The sequence below is a fragment of the Megascapheus bottae genome, chromosome 33 (genome assembly GCF_031878675.1).
Source record: "Megascapheus bottae isolate mThoBot1 chromosome 33, mThoBot2.hap1, whole genome shotgun sequence".
NCBI lineage: Eukaryota > Metazoa > Chordata > Mammalia > Rodentia > Geomyidae > Megascapheus > Megascapheus bottae.
The window spans coordinates 9,403,104-9,426,476 of NC_143541.1; the positions used below are offsets into that span (position 1 = coordinate 9,403,104).

Consider the following 23,373-nt stretch of genomic DNA (forward strand, 5'->3'; position numbering starts at 1 on the left):
TTAATATTTTATTAATATTAAACTTGATGTGCCTACATAAGTTACTGAGATTAAAATAATGTATTACAGTATTAAGGATAAGCATCTAGGTATAGCAGCTATTTACTGAACCCTTTATTTTATAGACTGCCTGTTACAGTTTGTGTCTAGGTGTCCCCCAAATTCTCATGTGTTAAAAACCAGGCATTAAAGGCTGGGAGCTTGGCCTAGTGGTACTGTGCATACACAAAGACCTGGGTTCAATCCTTTAGTACCACATACACAGAAAAAGCCAGAAGTAGTGCTGTGGCTCAAGTGGCAGGGTGCTAGCCATAAGGAAAAAGTGTCCAAGGACAGTGCCCAGGCCCTGAGTTTAAGCCCAGGACTGGCAAAAAAAAAAAAAAAGCAGCTGGTCACTAGCCTGTGATGCTGTGGAGAGCTGCTGGAAACAGAGGGGAAGTGGCCTGCTGGGAGGAAGCACTCTCTCACTCTCTCTCGAGCTCTCTCTCTCTCACTCTCTGTCTCCATCTGTCTATCTGTCTCCCTCTCTCCTCTCCCCCCCCACCTCTCTCACTGGCTCCCTCCCTCCCTCTTCCCCTTTCCCACCTGGAAGTTCTGCCTCACCTGAAACTCAAAGGAACAGAGCCAACTGATCTGATGATTAACCAGAACCTCTGGAACTGTGAACCAGAACAAATCTTTCCTCCCTATAAGTTGTTTATCTCACGCGTTTCATCTTGGTGACAGACACTGACTAACACAAAGATGCTCTGCTGGAATTGTTTGTGTAAAGTTTCCTGGGAAGTCATAAATATGGACAAAGTGTGACTCCTTCTGCAGAGCTGGCTGGAGATCCAGACCAGACTGGTGTTCCAATGAAAATGTTGGGTAAAGAGTTTTTTGAGGCTCCTAAGTTCTGCCATGTTAGTAAGAATTTAACTAGCAAAATGCTGTGTGAAAGAAAGCCATCTCTAGCTGTGGAGTAAAGATGCTGATACCTCTCACCACAAAAAACTTGTCTCACAGACAAGTTTATTTTTAAAAATTCAGATCTCTAGGAACCAGAGATGAACAACAAATGGAGAACTTTTTCATAAAGAAATAACTGAACTTGAAGTCAGTTGTGGCATTGTGGCAGTCCCCATCCAAGCTCATTCCCATGCGAGTGCCACCAGAGTAGGGCTGCTATGGAAGCTGCCCCAGGAGTGTGAAACCATACTTACAGGGAAAATTAAAACTACTCACCAACGAAAATTAAAAGTGAACAGAAAAAGATGACAGTTACAAGTGTAGCATGCTTTAAAATGTATGAAACAAACTGAAAGGAGAGTTTGACACTGGAGTCAAATCCATCCAGGAAGACTTGTGCTGTGCTAGTCAAGCACCAGTTTATATGTTAAAAATGTGTAAGAAATAAAATTGTAACTCAATTAAAAGTAGGAGCAGAATTCATGAAAATAAAAAGAATTCGTAAATTAGAAGCATTCTGGAGAAATTATTTCTGAATGCAACACAAAAAGAAAAGATGTGTGTGCAAGCCTGGAGAACAGAGTAGGAGGCCCTGTGACTTTCGAGAGCCCTGGGGGGGCCGGGAGCACGGCCTAGGGTAGAGGACTCACCTCGCATGCACAGAGCCAATTGAATTCCTCCATACCACATACACAGAAAAAGCTGGAAATGGTACTGTGGCTCTAGTGGTAGAGCACTAGCCTTGAGAAAGCCCAAGGACAGTGCCCAGGCTCTGAGTTCAAGCCCTAGGACTGGCAAATAAATAAATGGATAAAAGCCCCCACGAGGAGACGGAGAGCAAGTTGGACTGCATGGCCCTTGGTGACTTTTGCTCCCAAGTATTCCTGGGTAGAAGGCTTGGGCCCCAATGTGGTGACGTTAAGCGGAAATGGGACCTGGTGGGACCTACAAGGAGATGCCTGTTCACCTCGGGCCCTGCCCCTGGAGGAGACTGTCGCAGAGTAGTTCTCATGCAGGCCTGAGTTGTTACAAAAGAGCCATGTGGGATTCCCCTGATGCTCACCTTCCTCTGCACACGTGGGCCTCCACCACTACCACCCAGTGAAGCAGAGTTGTAAGCCAACCTCCCTTCTTACAGAGTTCCTAACCACAGGCATTTTGTCATAGCATCTGAATAAAATTGTGAGAATTTTCTACAACTAGAGAACGATGGCAATTCACACACACGTATTTTAAAAAAAAGCTCAAGCTCAGCAAATAAACCAGAAATGTATACATAAGAAAATCTGACGAATACCAAGGACAAGGTGTTAAATGAACCTGGAGCAATAGACTGATGGCCTGAAGTGACAGGTTGACAGCTGACTTTCTGATGAGACAATGGCTTTCAGGAGACACTTGTCAGCAGAAGAAAACGAATGCTAGCCTAGAAATCTAAGCCCAAAGAACAAGCAGGACAGGAGGACATTCTCAAACAGCAGGAAGCCAGCAGCAGCCATTTCCCACAGACTACTGTTCAGGGATCTTTTTTTTTTTTAATTTTGCCAGTCCTGGTCTTGAGCTCAAGGTCTGAGCACTGTCCTTGGACTTTCTCAAGGCTAGAGCTCTACCACTTGAGCCTCAGCAACACTTCCAGCTTTTTTTTCTGTGTATGTGGTACTGAGCAATTGAACCCAGATCTTCATGCATGCTTGGCAAACACTCTTACCACTAGGCCAAACTCCAGGCCCCCGTCCAAGGGATTTTAAGGAATGTTTACAAGCAGAAAGAAGGAAACTGGCAGAATAGTTTAGTATCTTATAAATATTGAAACATGGACTTCTAAGCTAATAATTCATAATTCTAAAATGACAATAAAACTGTAGTGAAAGATGACCCTAAAATGTACAGCTAGCAGCAGACAGAAGGAAGGGTTAGTGGTATTACAGTGTCCACTTACCCTTTCCAAAGTTACTAGTGACAGTCTGTCCCAATGGGCATGGAACCAATTCTTCATACTTTCTGAAGCTCTTTGAACATGTTCAGTCCAAGTGAATAGGTTCCAAGCCAGCAATTTTCTGTCCCAATTTATCTCTTTTTCTCCAGAGATTCCTATTTCAGTTTTGAATCTATTTGCAAGAAGGAAGAACAAGACTCACATGGACTTACCTTTTGAATCTACCCCAGAAACTGAAAGCGTACTAAAGCCCATTTTTTTAACTTGAAAAGGGTTTTAATGTTTCTTTCTAAGCAGGAAAAGCCAAACATAAAAAGATAATTCAGAATTATTACAGAGAACAACTTATGTAATTTTACATCTTTTTATTTTTTCCAGAAGAGAATCAATTGCTGTAAATTTCAGTAAGGAGAACATTAGAGGGAATTTAAAAATCTTTAGAGGTAAAGCTCAGAGAAGCTGAAGTTGTATGGGAACTGAGAAAGCAGGAACTGTCACAGTCAGATGATTTCAGCTTCTTATATAATGAATAAGTGGCATTTTGGGAAGACAACTGGATGGTATCTAGCAAGGGCTAAAGCCCATTTTTTTTTTTTGCCAGTCCTGGGCTTGAGCTCAGGGCCTGAGCACTGTCCTTGGACTTTCTCAAGTCTAGAGCTCTACCACTTGAGCCTCAGCGCCACTTCCAGCTTTTTACTATGTATGTAGTTCCAAGGAATCAAACCCGGGTCTTTGTGCATGCTAGGCGAGCCCTCTACCACTAGGTCAAACTCCCGGCCCGAAAGCCCATTTTTAATGTCTTGAAGTGTTATAACGATTCCAGAATTTTGGCTTCAGTTAAAACCTGTGCTAAATTTTCATTCTATAAATGTTTGATTTGAAAAGGATGCTTTCAAATACCATGAGTAATTTGAATTTCTGCATACTAGGCAAAGAGCACACTAGCTGCACACTGGTATTTCCTGAAAATCTATCAATTGCCTCCTTCACATGAAGATCAAGGTATGGCTAGATTCTTTGCTCAAGTGATGCCACTACTCATGTGCTTACAGGTGTGTCCTATCAGCTTTACCGCGCTGTAATTGGCTCTTTGGGTGGATAATTTCCTGGAAAGCTTAAAGTGACCTCATTAGTCTATATAGGCTGTACAAGTAAGTAATACCTTCACTGGAAGTGCAGGCGTGTAGAACCGGCTGGGTTTTGTCGTGGTGGTTTCCTCCTCAAGACTCTCTCCGGAAGCTGACATTTTGTTGGGAAGTATGGCAGTGCTGTTTGAGATGACAGGTCAGTGGGGTCCTTTGGAAAGAGGCCCAGGGAAGGAGTGCTGCCACTGCCAGCCTTTTTTTTTCTTCTTCTTCTTCTTCCTTCTTCCCTCTTCTTCTTTTGGTACCGTGTCCTGAAGTCAGGTCCTTGTGCTTTCTGAGGTTGCTTGCTTGCTGGCACACTCCACCCCTTAAGCTATGCCTCTGGCCTGGCTTTTCTACTGGTTATATTTGGAGAAGGAGTTTTCTGCCCCAGCTGGCTTCAAACTATAATCTTCAGTTCTCAGCCTCTTAAGTCACTAGGATCACAGGAGTGAGCCATTAGCACTCGCCAGTGACAGCTGTGCCTTTTAAAGATACTTTATTTTGTAAGTCTTTGTTATTTGTTTGGTGAAAGCTGGTTATAAGAGCTAATTAAGCTGCTTTAATCCAAAACATCTTAATCACCTGCCAGAGGCAGTCCTGAAAACTTAGGGTAATTTGACCTGTGCTGTAGAAAATGTATGTCCTTGATTTTGAGTTTTAAATTTCGTGTTCATGAATCATAAAGAGAATACAGTGCTTGCTTCTTATCGGTAAAGTTCTGAGAAGATGGGATGCCAATGCTTCCCTTCTTTTCCACTCAGTCCTGAGTCCTTACCCACGTTCTGGGTTATGAAACGCGTAGGAGGCTTCTCCCTGAGAAACCGCTGTGAGCAAGATCAACGTCCAAATGTTTTATCACTCAGACCGCTGGTTATGCTTCTTAATAAATTACCCTTGCTTCTAAAATGAGTGTTCATGAACGTGCTGTGTGTTCACAGTTGCTCAGCTTGACAGGACGGGCAGAGGCCCTTCCTTCCTTCCGCAGCCACTTCTCCAACCCCGTCACTGCCCCTGTGACATTCCCACAGAACGTCAGGAGAGACCTTGACTTCATCTCCGAGTCTCTCCTCAGAGCCAGCCCGGGGCCCAGCACTCTGTAGAAGATGCTTGGTAAATGGTTTGCTGAATTGAATTTTCTCACCTGTGTAGCCAGTTCTACCGTGCCATCACATAAAATACCACACACAAAAAAACTATCAGTACAGGTCTTGTGTTGAATCTTTTTTTAAATAGGAGCTTTACATTTTCCTGTCAAGGGAGACAGCTAATGTTGTCTTCCTTACACAGCTAGTGTCCCAAACCTTTCATGTTGTTCCCTCAGGAAACCATTTTGTGCCTCATTGCTTTGCTGCAAATATTACAGAATTGTCTCAGCCTGACTCAGCTTGAATGCCATTAAGGAGTAATGAAGGGAAAAGTTACATAAAAGGTTATTATAGTAAATGCACTTCAAAGATCACTTTAATGGTGAATTATTTTATAAGGTATCAAGGCCAAGTTTCACTGTGACAGGATATTGCCTTTTCCTTCTGATACAATTTTTTACAGCCTAGGTGTCTCTGGAATTACCTATGTTGTATATTAAAATGAGAACTAAAATTGTAGGGAACACGCAGGCAATTCCACTGTGAATGCTTACGGGAACACAGCCATTGTGAAGAAGTGATTCCCTGTGAAAGGGTTGTGTGCCCAAGATTTTTACCAAACCTGAGTGTGGTAGCTCCTGGGAGCTCCCAGGATCGCTCTCAGGGAAGAACCTGCTCTGGCCCTGTGGTGTTTCTTCTAAACAGCATGCTTCCCCCAGTATTCCAAGATGTTGGCAGAGTTATTTGGTCAGAACATCCTGGTATTGACAAGTTTCCATAGCAAGCTATCTGCTATGTTCTGTTCTATCTGCTAGAGTTTTCCAGGCTTAGATTCAGTGGCGGATGAGGCTTTGAACTGTGTTTGGCTGTGCAGCTCTATCAGCTATTCCTAGCTAAGACTCAAAGTATGATAACCCTTCATCTTCTAAAACTCTCTGAAAGCGCAAAGCTTGCTTCTGGCTGCAGTCATTTTCATCACCCACCCTGAACGTTCAGCGGCCCACTCCCTTGCCTCACTGGGATGGTGGTCTGGGATCTTCACGTAATCAAGCGTGTACATCCAGCACTGCTACCCAGACGGCTGTATTGATGGGATTTCCCAGAAGGCTCTAAGTGTCTTAGGAACAAACACAAAACATCAGAACTTGCTATTCCATCATACCTGGTATAAATGTGGAGTGGCATACCTAGCCAGAAGCTTAAATGCTCATGACTCTGCAGTCCAAATGCTCCGGAGCTTTCCCAGAGGGCTGTGCTGACAGTAGAGAACAGATGGCAAGCTCTTAGGAGTGCTGGCGCAACCCTGACACGTGGGGGGGCCATTCTAGTCAGCAGGCTGCCACGCCATGGCCTGTTACAGTGCTTTGGCTAAAAAAGAGACCGTCCTTGCTAAAAGCTGTGTCAATGACAACTTTTTCAAAGAAAGGAAATCCCAGGTATATGTGATATTTCATGCACATGTATGTACAGTGTAGGCACTGTTTATGTTGTTACTCCTGAATCAACTGTATTTTGTAACCTTTACTAAAACAGAATAACATGATATCTCAAAAGTGGAAACAAAAAAGTCATGTTTTGGCCAAAGTGTAGCCTAGTAGTAGAGTGCTTGCCTAGCATGCATGAAGCCCTGGGTTCCATTCCTCAGTACCACATACACAGAAAAAGCTGGAAGTGGCTCTGTGGCTCAGATGGCAGCGCGCTAGTCTTAGCAAAAGTATCCAAGAACAGTGTCCAGGGCCTGAGTTCAAGCCTCAGGACTGGCAAAAAAAAAGCCATATTTTAAAATAGGAAATTGTTTAAAAGGAAAATACTCTAAAATGATTTAGTAAATTGTAAGTAATAGTTACATTAATACATTCCATTGGTATCGAAATGCCAGATTACACATTTTATGTGTTAAAACTAAACTAGGAAATCCATTTCTATTAAATCATTTTCAAAGGACAAATATAATAGTAAATAGGGAAAATAGTTCTAGGTGTTTCTACTAAAAGAACACTTAGTCTCATTAAGTAATTACAAAATTCAGCCAGACACTGTAATCTGTAACTACTCAGGAGACTGGAGAACTAATGATTATGCTCTTAAGTCAGCAATAAATAAATAAATTTAAAAATTTTAAAGGAAAATATTAATCTTGAGGGCATGGCTCAGAGGTAGAGTGTCTACCAAGACCGAGGCTCTGAGTTCAAACCTAGGTATCACCAAAAAAGTAACTTAAAAAAAAACATCAATAATTAAAGGTAAAAAAGAAATGTGCCATTTTAAATAGAACATATAATCTTTGGTTTATTTATCCTAATTTATACATGTAATCAATTTTTGTCACTAGCATTTCTTGGATCAATACAGAAATTAGCACAAATAACACTTTGTATGAATCATTATTAGTTAGACACAAGACACAGACCTACATATTGTCAGGCATTCTGTAAGAGTTCTTGGGACTCAGGGTCTGCCGCTTCTAAGAAAAAGGAATCGTTGCTTTCAGTTTTGAACACATAGATGTAAGAGATAAAGAGAGCTGGGATGAGGCCGCCTGCAAAGAGCTGGTCCAGGCTCACTCTCCATCATTCATGACTTGACTGTACTGAGTTTAACAGAGCCTGGGACACACATGTGAACTAAACACTCCTTCAAGGCACTTCCAGTCTCATCTACTAGGTGGATATGTGGGCAGATATGAATTAGGTAGGTAGGTATGTAGACAGATAGCAATATGCACTTGTGGGAGTATTTTTTTCTGACCAGAGGACCCTGGAAGCCTGAGGAGAAAATGACTGGTCTTGTGTGGTCACAGGAAGGAGTTTTTCGTGAGATGCAGCCAGTTGAGTGGTGAAGAAACAGGAGTTTGACAGGAATATGACCTGTGGAGGCTTCAAAGCATTCAGCTGGCCACTTTGCGAAGCCAGTGAGTGATGACCCAGGAGCTTGAGCTGGGATCAGGCTCCAGAAGTGCACATGCTTTTAAGCATGGTGCATGCCCACATGCCAAGAGGGAGAAGGGCCCCCTCCCACCCCACCCCCCACCCCCCGCAGCCCTGCTCCCCAAGGCTGCTTTCACCCTTGCACAACATCACAACACCTCTCTCCTGTTTGAGGATCCAGCCTAGAGCAGAGTAGAATAAGCCTGCCACCTTGAGGGCACAGAAGCCAGCACTCTTGTTCCCACACTGCCCCTTCCCTCCCCCAGCTCCCTGCCCTCGGCAGCAGAGGCTGAATCCCCTACCCCTGGAAAGCAAGGATCTGTCCGCCAAACACAGAATACGAAGTCTTTATCAGGTTTAAAAGAAAGTGAGGAAGAGACATTGGCCTATAATTTCCTACTCCCATGAAAAGATTATCCAGGTATATATTTTTGCATTTGAGGCTCATTTGTGTATACTCTATAGTTTGTATTCGTCTGCCTGTTTGTGAATAAAGGAGAGTCCAGCTCGGCTATTCCTCTGGCATTATAAATTAAAGATATGGTGGCATCTCATTGAAATGCTGAAGATGTGCTAACTCTACCCCAGGATTTCTTTCATCAAAAGCTTTTACTGTGGTGCCAGCACTGACTTATTAATAAAGACCATGCCTTTGATTATTTTCCTAATCAAGATTCACCTTCCGTTTAAGCACATGAATTCTGCAGGGAATGACCTGTACTGGAGGTGGCAGTGCCCTGAGTGGTACAGGCTGCCTCAGACTTTAGCGCCAGGCGACCTGTAAGCCAGCCAAGGAGAAGGGGCACGCATTCCAAAGGCTGACTTTGTGGAGGAAGTGTCAAACATCCACTTGCTAACAAAAATGAAAATGACAACCATTCTTATTGCCAAAAAAAAAAAAAAAGACTGGCACCCGTTGTTTTCTGAGCAGTGTGGAGCAGCTTTTCTAAGGTGCCTTGACGCTTTGTCATTAGATGCCAGGTGTGTCCCGCCTGGCTCCCAGACTCACGTGTAACTTTGTGCTTTACTTACTGGTTCTGACGTAACTGTAAGGCAGACCTCCCCAGACCTCACAGAAAGACAGTGACGTTTATCTCACCTTGTGGAGATGGCGGATTAAATCCTCTTCACAGCCTCTTGTCCCTACATAGGAAGTTCTCCAGAGCCGGTCGTTTGAAGACAGGACAGCGGGCTACGCGGGTAGCCAGAGCCAGCGTGCCTCGCGGGAATGCAGCAGCTCAGATGTGGCGCTGCAGCGGGTTGAATTATTTATCCAGCTGAGCGAGAGAAAGTGCAGCTAAGAGCTTCCACGTTTGGAGCCTCGCTAGTCCCTGGATTCTCAATTAGACAGAAAATGGGTCAACTCCATCAGAAACAGGAAAAATGGCTTTCCTCCAAGGTCCTCTTTGATTCCCGGGGTCAGCCTAAGCCTGCTAAGAATAAGCTGTCACGTCAGTCCCGGGATCACGGGGTGCTATGTGCAGGCCCTGTCTGAAGGCACCTTACAAAGTGGCCTGTGTGTGCGCCGAGCTTACAGTGTGCCCCGAGATGGGCAGGGAACGCAGCTGAAGTTGAATTTCTCACTCCTGCATCCCGGGTCCACCTTGTGTCAGAGCTGGGGATGAGCAGATGAGCCAAAGGGAAAAGGAGAGGATGGAGCCACTGCCTGACTGACGCGGCAGGCCATGACGGGAGGGGAGGCGGGAGGCAGCACAGGGGGCTTTCCCAGGGCAGGGCCCCAGCCGCCCCAGCAGACGTGCACTGAGACGGAGAGGACCTGGGTGGGTGTGGGGTTGCTGCTCGGTCTTATGCAGTGCTCTGAGCACGGTCTTAGAAAGTAGCCCTCCATTGCTGGACGTCTGAATCGTGTGCATTCCTTAAGGTGCCTGTCCTGGCGCTCTTTATTCTGCTCAGTGGAATACGTGGCCCTTGACCTCATTTATTTCTGGAACGTAGGATAAAGGCATGGTTGATATTCTCACCCTCACTTGGTGCTTTACTTTGCCTGGGGAGGCAGGGAATGAATGTCTGTTGAGTGAACTCATCCAGTAGGAAGAATGCTCTGGGCAGCTGAGTTCAGGGACCCCTGTAACTCCAGACCTGAGATTTACCCAAACCTACCCCTTCCTAACTGGGAAATGTTAGCACAACTAAAAAAGAGGAGGAAAGACTAGCCTGTAGCGATGCAGGATGGAAAAGATTAGCTCCATAGGTGAGGCAAGGCAGATGCCCAAGCCGGGTGCCAGTGGCTCATATCTGTAGTCCAAGCTACTCAGGAGGCTGAGATCTGAGCACTGTAGCTCAAAGCCAGCCAGGACAGACAAGTCCCCATGAGAATGTTAGCTTCAATTAGCCACTCAAAAACCAAAAGTGGCACTGTGGCTCAAATGTTAGCACTAGCCTTGAGCACGGAGACGTTCTGGGACAGAGCCCAGGCACTGAGCTTGGCAGTGGACCACATAGAAGGCATGAAGTTATTTTATAAGTGAATGAGAAAGTGCAGGCTGTGGTGACGGCTGCGCCATGGAGGTGTGCCACTGCCTGATCTCCTTACTTCCGCACCTTATTCTCCTTAGGTGGGATTGGCTGCCTGGGACGCGACAGGGGCCAGGTACGAAAATGCCTTGATGTGGTAGAGATCTACAACCCCGACGGGGACTTCTGGCGAGAGGGCCCCCCCATGCCAGCGCCCCTCCTCTCCCTCCGAACCAATTCCACCAACGCGGGAGCAGTGGACGGGAAGCTCTACGTCTGCGGCGGCTTCCATGGAGCAGGTACTGGGATGGCTTCAAATGATTCTTGACCTCCCTTAGCTGACATGATTATCAACATCGCTTGTAGAGCCCATGACCTTGAGCACCCAAGCACCCAGTGGGCTCGAGCTGCTGATGAGGCTCACCCACAGACCTATAGCAATTGAAGATGGAGGGAAGAAAAACGGGAGAAGCAGTCAAGTGCCTAGTCCAAGGACTAACTAAGGAGAGACTTTAAATGACAAGAACAGGTACCAGTAGAGGAATGACCAGACGCATTCAGTCCATTTATCTTTATCAGTCCATTCTGTAACATTTTGCTAAGGATGACAGATAATGTCCAAAGTGCAAGAATTGTTAAGACAGGTTTTAAAAATCCTCTTGGGAAAGCTCTCTGAACAACAAACAGAATGACAAAGCAAAACATTTTATTGCAGGAACTTTCAAGCACACAGTAATAAGATAGTAAGAGCGTCGAGTACCCATCATCCAGTCTCAGGAAGTATGAAAAGCCTATGTTTACTGGGTCAAGTGCCTCACACATGTAGTCATGGCTGCTACTCAGGAGGCTGAGATGGAAGCAGTTCAAGACTCTTATCTCCAACGAACCAGTAAAAAGTTGGACGACAGCTGTGACTCAGGTGGTAGAGTGCTAGTCTTGAGAACAAAAGCATAAAGATAGCACCGAGGTCCTAAGTTCAAGCTCCAGGACTGGCATGGTCACACACACACACACCAAAATCTAGTCTTACTTCCCATTCTGTTTTTTAAAATTGTCATAGTAGGTTAAAGCAGATTTCAGATAGCATATTTTCATCTTAAATACCTCTAAGTAATCTTTGTTTAGAACTAGTTTCTAAAACTACTTTTCCATTATTACCCTGAAGATGAATAATAGAGTATCATCTAGTATGCTGACCTACATTCAGAATTCCCAGATTATCTGGAAAACACCTTTTTATAAAAGATGTGTTTGAATTAATAACCAAATGAAGGCTGGCTAAAGGGAAAGGGATTTGAGCCCCAAAGCCCATTTCAATTATTCGGTAGATGATAGATTGTCTGGGATGAGCTGAACTGTCACTGGGGTTTTTATGCAAAGTGAAACTATAGTATGACAGCATCGTAATTGTGATCACCACACCTAAACAGACTCAGAATTTTCTCCTGGTGTGAACAGTAAGTAAGCGGGATTTGTCTCTTTTACCTATCCAGAAAAACACAGTTAAGAAATTAATATTTGGGGGCTAGGTGTACAGACTAAGGACAGACAGACAGACAGACAGGCCTCTACACTTGTATACAAGCAAAGGGATCAGTGAAGGAGCTCACCCAATCCCGTTGGTCCCCCATTTTCTTCTTGTTCTGGCATTCAGGACATACTGTCAGGTCCCCCAGTGAGACGGAGCTGACTCAGCAGCTGCTTCTGCATGGCACAGGAAAGTCTTCCATGGTGCCGCACCAGTTTTCCAGACAGGATCTTTCTACTGTCCTAGAACAGTGCTGTATGCAGCCCAGGTGGGCCTCAAACTCATGACCCTCCCACTCCCAATCTAAGTGCTGAGATTATAGGTATCCCTGCTCCTAACAACGTGCAGATAGCGAGGGACCATCAGACATCTGAAGGAAGGTGGAGATGAAAACAAAAAAGCACAGTCTGAAGAAAGAGGGCTGTGCCAGGAAAGAGGCACCCTCAGAGACAAGAAATCTCATCTAAAGTGGAACATTCAGAGGGCATGGCAAGAAACTTCCCCGAAAGCAGAACAAAAACAAACAAAAAGATGGACCATGAAAAAGAATCCAGTCCAGAAAGTCCAACATTTGATGAAGAGGAGGCCTTTGAGAGGAACACAAATGCATCAGTCAGTGCCGGGAGGATCAGCCAGAGGGAGAAAAAAATCCATAAATAAGGGATAACACTAATTTTAAGATGTACAGCTATAATACATTAATAGAAGAATAACAAGATAGTATGAAGAATATGAGCAGGCCTCTCTGGTGGAGACAGCTCTCGGTGGGTCTGGTGTGTTTATGCATGTTTTGTGAGCTGGGACACTAGCTACCTCTGATTGTGAACCATCTTTCAAACACCTTTCCTCGCAAAGCCTGCTGGGAAAGACCGCACTCAGGCACTCTCTCCAGTCCTGCAAGCCTCTGGCTGCACAGTGTCAGCCGGCACTCCAGGCCACCCTGTGAAAACAGGGACCCACGTCACAGGTGCTGGAAACGTGGATGTGCCAACTGCCGCCAGCTACATACGTCTTTACCCTCACCTCTGACATGGAGCCTCGTATCTTTTATCAGCACCCTTGAGACTGTGGCTCAGCTCTACATCCTTCCCAGTTCTTGAGGGAGCTCCTCCAAGTTACTGTAGGCTTTGCTCGCCAGCAGGCTGACATTCCAAAATGCTCAGAGCTCACCGCATCAAGCCTTCACAAACTCTTATAGCATACAGAAGAGGGACCACTGTTTTGCTGGTCATGGGGCTTGAACTCTTGAGCCTGAGCGCTGTCCCTGAGGTCTTCAGCTCAAGGCTACCGCCCTACCCCTTGAGCCACAGTGCCACTTCCAGTTCTCCAGTTAATTGCACATAAGAGTCTCATGGACTTTTTAGTGCCCAGGCTGGCTTTGAAGCACGATCCTCAGATCTCAGCCTCCTAACTAGCCAGGATGACAGGCGTGAGCCACCACACTGGGGTAGACTAAAGCTTTAAAGGGGAAAAAAAGACAAATAGCATTGTGAATACAAATGCAGAGACCCCTCCAAAATAACTAGCAAACTGAATCTAACAACACACAGAATTTGTACATCATGACCCAACAGGATTTATCCCAGACATACAAGGTTGACTCGTCCACTGAAAATTAAATCAATGCAATACATTGTATTAACAAAGCAAATGACAAAAATCTGACAATCATATTAACAGATTCAAGAGAAGACAAAAACCCATCACCTATTCATAAATTAATCAGCAGAAAAGAAATAGAGGATGCCTTTCTGAACCTGACAAAGGGCATCTGTGAAAGCTCTACAGCTGCCAGCCGACTTAGTGATGGAAGTCTGAAAGATTCGCCCGCAAGTCTTAGAAACAAGACAAATTATATACTTTTGTCACTTCTATTCAGCATTGTTCTCAAATTCTATTCATGACAATTAGGAAAGAAAAAGTAATTACAAGGCATCCAGGTTAGAAAGTAATAAGTAATTACCCATGACATGATCTTATATTTTGGTAATCCTAAGAAAAAAGGCTATTACAAAAAAAAAGTTATTAAAGCTACTGAACAAGTTCAGCAAGGTTGTAAAACATAAGACCCATATTCCCAGAAAAAAAGGATTTTCATATTCTTTAATGAATAATCCAAAATGAAACTAAGAAGACAATCCATCTATACTATCATCAAAAAGAATAACATATATGGAATATGTTAAATAAGTTTAACAAAAAGGTAAGAACTTGTACACCATAAACTAACAAATCAAAATTTAAAAATAGCCAGTGGTTCAGCCTGTCGTCCCAGCTGCTCAGCTGAGATCTGGGGGTCACAGTAAGCTATCTCCAGCATGGGAGTCCATGGGGCTCTCACCTCCACTGAGCTATTCAGAGAAAGCCAGAAGTGGAGGAGTATAAGTATTAAGCAAAAAGAAGCTCGGGGACAGAGCCCAGACCCAGAGTTCAAGCCCCAAGACCAGCAAAAATGCATAATTAAATAAACAAAACAGGGTCGGGAGTTTGGTATAGTGGTAGAGAGCTTGCCTAGCATGCATGAAGACCAGGGTTCTATTCCTTGGTACCACATAAATAGAAAAAAGCAGGAAGTGGTGCTGAGGCTCAAGTGGTAGAGCTCCAGCCTTGAGAAAGCCCAAGGACAGTGCTCAGGCCCTGAGTTCAAGGCCCAGGACTGGCAAAAAAAATAAGATAAACAAAACACCCAAGCCAAAATAAATTATTGAAATATTGCATGGAAGAACAAGAGACCAGAATAGCCAAAATAATCTTGTAAAAGAAGAGCAAAGTGTGGGCTGAGAGTTTGGCTGAGTGGTAAAGTGCTTGCCTAGCATGCACGAAGACCCAGGTTCGATTCCTCGGTACCACATACATAGAAAAAAGCAGGAAGTGGTGCTGAGACTCAAGTGGAAGAGCTCTAGCCTTGAGAAAATCCAAGGACAGTGACTCAGGCCCTGAGCTCAAGCCCCAGGACTGGCAAAAAAAAAAAAAGAGCAAAGTTAGCATATTCATACTTATTAATTTTAAAACTTACGTCAAAACTATAGAAGATTCTGGCACCGGCATGCAGTATGTAGATCGGGGGAGACTTGTCAATCTAGAAACAACCCAGTCTATTATTAGTCAAAGGGCTTTCAATAATGCTTCCAAGACAGTTTAATGGGGAACAGAGCCTTTGGTCAGCAAATTGAACAGAAATGACTGGCTGTCCACATGCAGAAGAATACAGTTGGGCCCTACCTCATCTACCACGTACCACAATGAACTCAAAATGAATAAAGAATGCAAGCATAAGGGTTAAAGCCACAGATATTTAAAGAAAACATATGTCTGTGGGTTTGAATCAGGCAGTGATTTCTTAGATATACCTAAAGCACACATACCCATACAATAGATATATAGTACATCAAAATTTGAAACATGTGGCTCACACTAAAATCCTAGCTGGCTACTCAGGAGGCCGAGATCTGAGATTACAGGTCAAAGCCAGCACCAGCAGAGAAGTGTGAAACTCTTTATTTTTAATCAGCTACCAAAAATCCAGAAGTGGAGCTATAGGCCTAGTAGAGCACTAACTAGCCTTGAGGAAAAAAAGCCCAGGGACAGGGCCCAGGCCCTGAGTTCAAGCCTGAGGACCAGTGCCAGAAAAACAAATAAATGAATAAATAATAATATTTTTAAAACATGTGTTCCAAGCCTGTGTTGGGAGGCTGAGATCTGAGGATTGAGATCCAAAGCCAGCCTGGGCACTAAAGACTGAGATTTTCTTATCTCCACTTAACCACCAGAAAGCCAGAAGTGGCACTGTGGCTCAAGGGGTAAGGCAGTAACCTTGAGCTGAAGAGCTCAGGGACAGCGCCCAGGCTCAGAGTGCAAGTCCCATGACCAACAAAAAAAGAAAAGTGTATTCCAGTCAAGAAAATGACAAGCAACTGGGAAGAAAACATGTACAAATCGTATGTTTGATTATTGACTCTATACCATCCGTGAAGAATCTCACACCTCAGCAGTAAGACAAATCACAGATTTCTTATTTCATAAAAGGGCACCGATGGCTCACATCTGTAATCCCAGGATGAAAATCAGAAACCTGCATGGGCGGGAATTATGTGAGACTCCTATCCCCAGTGAGCCGCCGAACAAGAAAAGGCAGAAGAAGAACTGTGGCTCAAGTGGTGGAACGTTAGCCTTGAGCAAAATCCCGGGCACAGGACTGGCACAAGAAAAGCAGAGACACTTTTCCATCGCACATAAAGAAACGCTCACCATTGTCAGCACTTCAGAAAATAACCTGAACACGGGGAGAGAGAAAGAAGATGGAGGCGGGAAGCGCTTAGGAGCTGGAGAATGGTGCAGGGACAGTATCAGATGTGCAACTGCTGAGAAAAGCGGTCTGGCCTGTGAGTACGGCGCCCACACGCGAGCTCTGTCTCACGGGGCATGTGCTGTGCCCAGCAGCGACTGTCCCGTCAGCTACACACAGAAAAGGAATGGAGAAATGAACGGGGCCTGTGCATGCCATGGAATGTAGAGGGGAGGAAAGCACCGGTACTTGGCACCACGTAAATGAGCCCTGGTAAGGTGATGCTAAGAGATAGCAGTCCATCTCCCCGCTGGTATCAGATGTCCAGATGAGGCAGAGGGCAGGACCTCAGGGGGCAGTGAATGTGGTGGTCACACCTCTTCGTGACTCTTCACTGAAAGTGATGGAATTATTTACATTGTAATTCTATGATATATAAATGATAGGTCAATCACACTGGTTTTCAAAGAAAGGCACCTGCTCCTCCCTGGGGCGGGGGGGGGGGGCGGCTGTGGATTTCCACCAATGAGCATTCCGCCGAGCTGTCCACTGAGGTATGAGGCAGCTTTTGGGTGGAAGAGGCAGAAATGGCTCCCAGCTCCTCGAGAGAGAAGAGTGGTGGCAGAGGACACCTAGTGGAAAGCCAGAGGCACGGACGGTGGGTCTCCAGGCTATAACCAGGACCGGCTGAACACAGCAATTCTCGCTCAGGCCCCTCGGGGGAAAGACATCACCCCTCGCTTGCTCAGCCACTGGCTTCCTCCAGGGCGCCTCCCAGCAGAACACTGCCCCGTGTGCCGGCCGCATGCCCAGGACTGGGCCTCCAGCCCCACACTAGCTGTTCAGCTGGGCTCTGCTCTGGACAGAGGCGACCCCCTCCGAGTCCACACACAGACCCCTCTGCGATCACCTCCCAGCCATTTCCATGTCTACCCTGCTGCATTGTGACCTGCCGGGCGTCATCTCCACACCCTCCGCTCTTTCCACTCAGGAACGGATTGTTCCCTGCCCCCTGCTCACCACCCAGCAGCAACCCCACCCCCAGTCCAGCCCATACCCCAGACTGAGTGCTGGCAATTTAGCAGAACAATCTAGAACTATCAGAAAGAGAAAATGACATTGAAGAGTACTTCCTGAAGTCTCTTAACAATTTTAAGTAGCATGAAATTGACAGCTGGTAGTTTACTTGGCACTGACTGCTCTTGCTGCTGTTCCCAGCCCCGAGCCCACGTTATCTGATGCTCACTGGGCTGACAGTAGGCATTATCATGCTTACTTGAGAGGAGGAGGAACGGAAGCCACCAGAGGAGGTCACCAGGAGAGCCACAGATGAATCTGGAAGTTGACCATTAAACTGCCTCTCCAGGATTGCAAGGAGCATTTCAGGCATGCTGAGTCTCCAACCAATTAAATGAGAACATTTGGGTATGAAGCCTGGAATAGATTATTCTAGTACATAGCAACCCTGGCTGATGCCTGCTGGGCTTCAGTCATTCGGCATCTTTCTGAATGCCTTTTGTTAGCTCTAACCAAAGACCATTGCAGCTGGGAGCAAAATGTGGAAGCTTCAACCTCACCGGGGCAGGGGTGCACCCAGCTGGGAGCAGGCAGCTGTGTGTCTCAGAGGAAGGGCCACATCCAGGTTTGGAACACAAACTCCCAGGCGGACTTCAGCAAGTGAGTTGTCCAAGACTTGAGGGAGTCAATGCCAGAAAAACAACAAAGCCCAGCAAAAGGGACAGCTGCTAGCTAAATCTAGAATAATCTAAACACGAGAAGTCATAATCAACAGCCAAGAGCAGCAGCTGGTGCTGTGGTCCTAGCCGGGTGGGAGAAGGCCATCGGAGGGCAGAGTAGAGTTCTAGGCCAGCCAGGGCATGAAGCATATAAGATTCCACCTCGACCAATAAAGATGGGGGCACCTTGCCGCCCAGACATGTAGGAAGCATAAACATGAAGCTTATTATCCTTGGCAAAAGCAAAATCTTATTCACCATCAAAAGAAGAGCACAGACTAAAGCACAAAGAAAATCTCTCAGTTTCTCTATCACAACTCAAGAACCAAGTGCAGCAGTCTCTTGTCACCGTGTGTCCCTGTAGACTCACGCCTTCTGATTAGTCCTGTGTCAGCTGTGTCACGACTGCCCTCCAGCACCCCGTGTGTGGACAGCTTGGCCCTTGCCTGGTGCTGTCGGGAGACAGTGAGCTTTAAGAGACTGGGCCTTTGGGGGCTGTTAGGCCCCTGGGGTGCCCTCAAAGGGAACCCTGCCCCTTCATCTTTGCAGTGAGCAGCTACCTCTGTCCCCTCCATCCCAGGGCCTCAGCAGACCACATGGAGGCACACGGCTAGCCAGCTCTCAGTGAGTATAGACAGGCTGAAAGCTCAGAAGGCAAATGAGTGAAAAGGAAGCTGGGGCTAGGGTGGGGCCTGGAGGCAAAGCACCATTTCAGAGGCCCTACTGCAAACAGACGCGCACTACTACCACCTGCTGGCCATGCAGGGTGGGTGCCAGGCTGAACTTCAAGGTCTCCCCTGGCGTGCATTTGTTTGCCAGTCCTGGGCTTGGCCTTTCTCAAGGCTAGCTCTCTACTCCTTGAGCCACAGCACCGCTTCTGGCATTTTTTATGTGGTACTGAGGATCAAACCTGGGTCTTCGTGCATGCTAGGCAAGCACTCTACCACTAAGACAAACTCCCAGTCCTTTCCGCGTTTTAAATCCATATTTCTTTCTTTTCCTTTTTTTTTTTTGTGGTACCAGTGCTAGGACTTGAACTCAGGGCCCAGGTAGTGTCTACAGTTGAGCCACAACTCTACTTCTGGCTTTCTGCTGGTTTATTATAGATGAAAGTCTCCTGGACTCTCCTGAGTGGGCTGGATTTGAACTGAGATCCTCAGGTCTCAGCCACGGGAGCTTCAGGGAAGCCTTCTTAGTTGTCATTTATATGTTCGACTGATTATTGTCAACCATTATCACCCTGCAGGGCCAAAGGATCTCACTCTGGTGAGGCAACGTTTCTTAGCTATAGAAGGGGACTTTCTCCAAGAAAATTCTTATTCTTACTAGAAAATGTCTTACTCTAAAATTAACATTATTATAAAACCAGTCACTGCATAGAAGTTTAAGGATTAGAATACATTTTTCTAGCATGAAAATATTATACAAATAAAGAAAGGAAATGTACTTTAGTTATCAGAGAAATATCTTACATTTTAAAACCATCTAGAGGCAGAAACCTCGTTTGGGGGCAAGGCATCTGCCTTGTCCTTCTTTGCCCCTGCCTTTTCCGCAGGTTCCAACACAGTGTGTGGTGTCACCTCCTCTGGGACCTGTGCAACGCTTCCTGTGGTGTCTGCATAGGAATGCAAATTGCATGGATCCCCCCACACACTGCAGCCCACCAAGCACGCCACACCCACCTCCTCCCCTTGCTTCCATCCTGGGGGACAGCGCCCTCCAGACAGCTCTTCCATCCAGGCCCCAGGCTGGGTGGTGCTGGCCTTGGTGGAGGGCTCTCCTGAACCCCACCTCCATCCTTTGCAAATCACCAGGTCGTCACCCAGATATCCACATGGGAGTGCCAGCACCCTCCCCGAAACAAGCCGGGGGACCTAAGGACAGCCTCGGCCTGCATTGCACCATCCGTCCTCCGAGCTGGAGGCCAGGCTGTGCCAGCCAGCGCTTGGGCCATCTTTTAAAGGGCACTGAGTGTGGTTTCACGAGGTTTCTGGAGTGTCAGGGACACTGTGTTTGTTTCAAGTATCTTCATTCAGTTGTTCACTGTTAAACCGTGGTGCCAGGTACCTCGGAGAGGCTGTGGCTGAACCCAGGGAGCCCCGCCTCCGAGCCCCCACGCCCCGTGGTGGGTTAGCGATGGTGGCCGTGTGGTCTGTGCTACATTTCAGATCGCCACGAGGTAATCTCCAAAGAAATTCTGGAACTGGACCCTTGGGAAAACCAGTGGACTGTTGTCGCCGTGGACGCCCTCATGCACGACAGCTATGACGTCTGCCTGGTGGCCAGGATGAATCCTCGAGACCTCATTCCACCCCCCTCAGACCTGGTGGAGGGCGGTGAGCACTGAGGAGGGAGCTGGGGGGGGCAGGGGCCGGGCCGGAGGGGGGCCAGTGCATGCATGCATAGGTAGGGTGGGGAAGGCGGAGTGGGTAGATGGAAGGAAGGACAGCTGAGGACAGCATCCTGAGTGAGCTGTGACGACAGAGAACCTTGTTCAGATGGGCCTCGAGAACCGCACTTCCAGAGATCTTCGGCGAGACAGGCTGAGGTCACGGGAGAGTCCAGGCAAAGGCGCTGGGGCAGGAAAATGTGGACACAGCTGGCAGGGCAGCACTACCTGGGGCACAGGAACAGAGGGCACAGAAGGAAGGAGGAGGATGGGGGAAGCAGGGGCTACAGGAGCTCCATGCACTCCGGCAGCCACACGCCGCCTGGCAGCCACTGGAAACTGGGTCTGTGCCACCAGGCCACCGTGAGTCTGTGCCCAGCCTGGAGAGTGGGCTCTGAGCCGGGGCTCAGATGCGACTTCCCAGCTCCCACCCTTCCGCCGCCGCCAGCTGGCCTTGCCTGGCCAGTGAGCCCAGCACCACTGCACATGCTTGCTTCCCGGAAGCGTCCACGGGTCCCGGACTTCCCCGCAGGTAGCAGCTCCTCTGTGGATCCTCGTCCTCTTCAGAGCCAGTGCAGACCTGATTCTGTGGCCAGAGTGGGGACCAGAAGCCCTGCTTAGGCGATCCACAGAAAGGCACGGGGCCCCTGCCCTCCCCGGGGGCCTTGTCTGTCTCCTGGAGGCTGTCCCCATGTACCTGCACATGGTGGAACTCTGGGTGACAGGCCTGGCATGAGGCTGTCCTGGGCCCTGACCTCCGAGGGCTCCTTCAGGGCTCCTGACTGGAGCCCTGGCAGGCAGCAGAGCTGTCCACCTACCTGAACACGTCCACGCTGCCCTGCCCGGTTAAGAGGGAGCCAGCCACGCACACCTGGCCACGCCCTGGGCTCGCCTGCCAGCCAGTCACATGACAGTGAGCCCAGAAATCTCACTGTCCTCGTGGCAGAGCCGAGGGAAAGCCCACCTGCCTTGGACAGGGGCAGCCCCCTGTGTCACCACTGCCGACCGCAGTGATGGGAGCGGAACCAGTGGCTGAAGAAATCCTGGCTCCCTGTTCCGTAAGCCCGCCCGTCTTTCCCCCAGCCAGCAGCCTAAGGGCTACATGGGAGACCACTACCTATGAGGGGGAGCCAGGGTGACTCTAGTGGTCTGGGGCCGGACGGTGATGCCCCTGCTGGTCAGCATGGAGGACAGACCCCCATCTTCATGTCTAACTCTGACAGTGCTTGCTGGCTGGTGTGCCTGGGTCAAGCTCTGGGTGCTCTGCTCTGACTTTCGTGCTTGCAGCTGAAAGCTGGCTGCTCCCCCGTCCCAGTCAAGCCCACAGGGCTCCAGCAGACGTTCTGCTGCGGCTCATCCGGGTGGCAGGGCTGTGATTTGGATGCTGGGGCAGAGAGACTGCAGCTGTCAGCGTTACCCAGCAAACAGCAGCATTGTTCTCAGACTGGCTTTGTAATGAGCAAATGCTTTCAATGCAAACACCAAATAAAGGTTTACCAATAGAAAAGCACTTGCATTTTGGTTTTCATATGGCAGTTCAAACGGTTTCATCTGAACAGAGGCCCCGGTGCCTGCTGGAGCAGTACGTGCCCCTGTCTGGGGGTGGTGAGGAGGGAGGACCTCGGGCAGGCGCACATCCTCAAGTGGAAGTCGCCCCAGCAGGTGTCAGGGAGGAGAAAGTTCCATTCACAGGGTATCTCAAAGGCCACACCGGAGCTGGCTCGGGAGCCCTGGATGGTTCCAAGGATGAGGCCTTTGATCCCAGAGGCTGCCACCCAACTGGAGTCCCCTCCCCTGCCCTGGACCGGGCAGAGGCCCCGCCTGCACGGAGGACGCCAGCCAGGGCCCCCACATCAGCGCTTCTTAAAGGAAGCTACCGCTCTGCCTTTTGCCTGGGTTGTCCATTCTGGCATCTCCAGTGATGTACTTGCATTTCATATCAATCACACTTTTCTTCCCTAGAGATCTCGTGTCTGTCTGTTCTGAACTCACCCTTTATTGCTCCCTCTCTCTCCTAGTAAATGAATCGTTTCTAGCGTAACACAGCATCCCAGGCTGGGTACTTTGTAATGAAACCGGTCCACACGATTCTGGCATTGGGACAGGCCAGACAGCGCAGCGCCGTGCAGGGCCTGGCTGTGTCACCAGGCAGACTCGGAAGGGAGCCCGCCCTGTGCAGATGGCCCCTCCCCACACCTCTGCCAGGCCCCCCTCCCATGTGAGCCTTGAGGACCAGCCACACCCTCACAGCCAACAGTGAAATACTTGTAGGCATTTCTTATTGCACCTTTAGGCTGAGTCACAGCTCCACTTCGGTATTTTGGGTAGTCAGCTGGAGACAGACGATCGCATACTGCCCTGCCGGCAAAGTACAGACTCAGGTCTCAGGTCTCAGCCTCCTTGGGAGCTAAGGTTACAGGTGTGAGTCACACAGGTACCAGCTTAAAACACCGTTGTCATTTATTTTTTAATTTTTTGAAAAAATTTTGCCAGTCGTGGGCTTGAGCTCAGGGCCTGAGCACTGTCCTTGGACTTTCTCAAGGCCAGAGCTCTACCACTTGAGCCTCAGCACCATTGCTGGCTTTTTTCTATGCATGTGGTACCAAGGAATGGAACGCGGGTCTTCGTGCATGCGAGGCAAGCACTTTAACCACCAGGCCAAGCTCCGGGCTGTGCTGTTTCTTTAAGCCAACCCACTGTGGGATGTGTTTCTCAATGGGTAGCTGTCGTGTTCGTTTGTCTTACCCTGAACATGCAGACGTTGCTTTTGTGGCCCTACCAGCTCGACTCATTCACCGCAGTCCAGCGCCCTCCGTGAGCAGTCACCTCCGATGCCCACCCGGAGGAAGAAAGCTGCCTGGCTCAGCCTGGCGTTCCTGTGCTGATTCTCGCAGTCGCGGCGGGGACGAGGCCTCCTTTAGATCGCAGCGGGGGCGC

General features: G+C 47.8%; 1 protein-coding gene and 1 long non-coding RNA gene across 2 annotated transcripts in view; one reads left to right on the forward strand and one right to left on the reverse strand.

Annotated features, from left to right (window-relative positions):
- Nucleotides 1-21,930, forward strand: part of Kbtbd12 (kelch repeat and BTB domain containing 12) — a 37,340-nt gene extending 15,410 nt beyond the window's left edge. Inside the window, exons 5-7 of the mRNA XM_090323937.1 lie at nt 10,600-10,797; nt 20,216-20,383; nt 20,546-21,930. Of these exons, the coding sequence (XP_090180063.1) occupies nt 10,600-10,797; nt 20,216-20,383; nt 20,546-21,057 (878 nt within the window). The 3' untranslated portion in view covers nt 21,058-21,930. The remainder of the gene's footprint in view (nt 1-10,599; nt 10,798-20,215; nt 20,384-20,545) is intronic.
- Nucleotides 15,061-20,750, reverse strand: LOC150042944 (uncharacterized). Its single transcript, XR_016533541.1, has 3 exons — nt 20,537-20,750; nt 19,520-20,370; nt 15,061-15,105 (listed from the first exon to the last, which is right to left on the reverse strand). It is a non-coding gene; the product is annotated as an uncharacterized LOC150042944 (long non-coding RNA).
- Nucleotides 21,931-23,373: the final 1,443 nt, after the last annotated feature.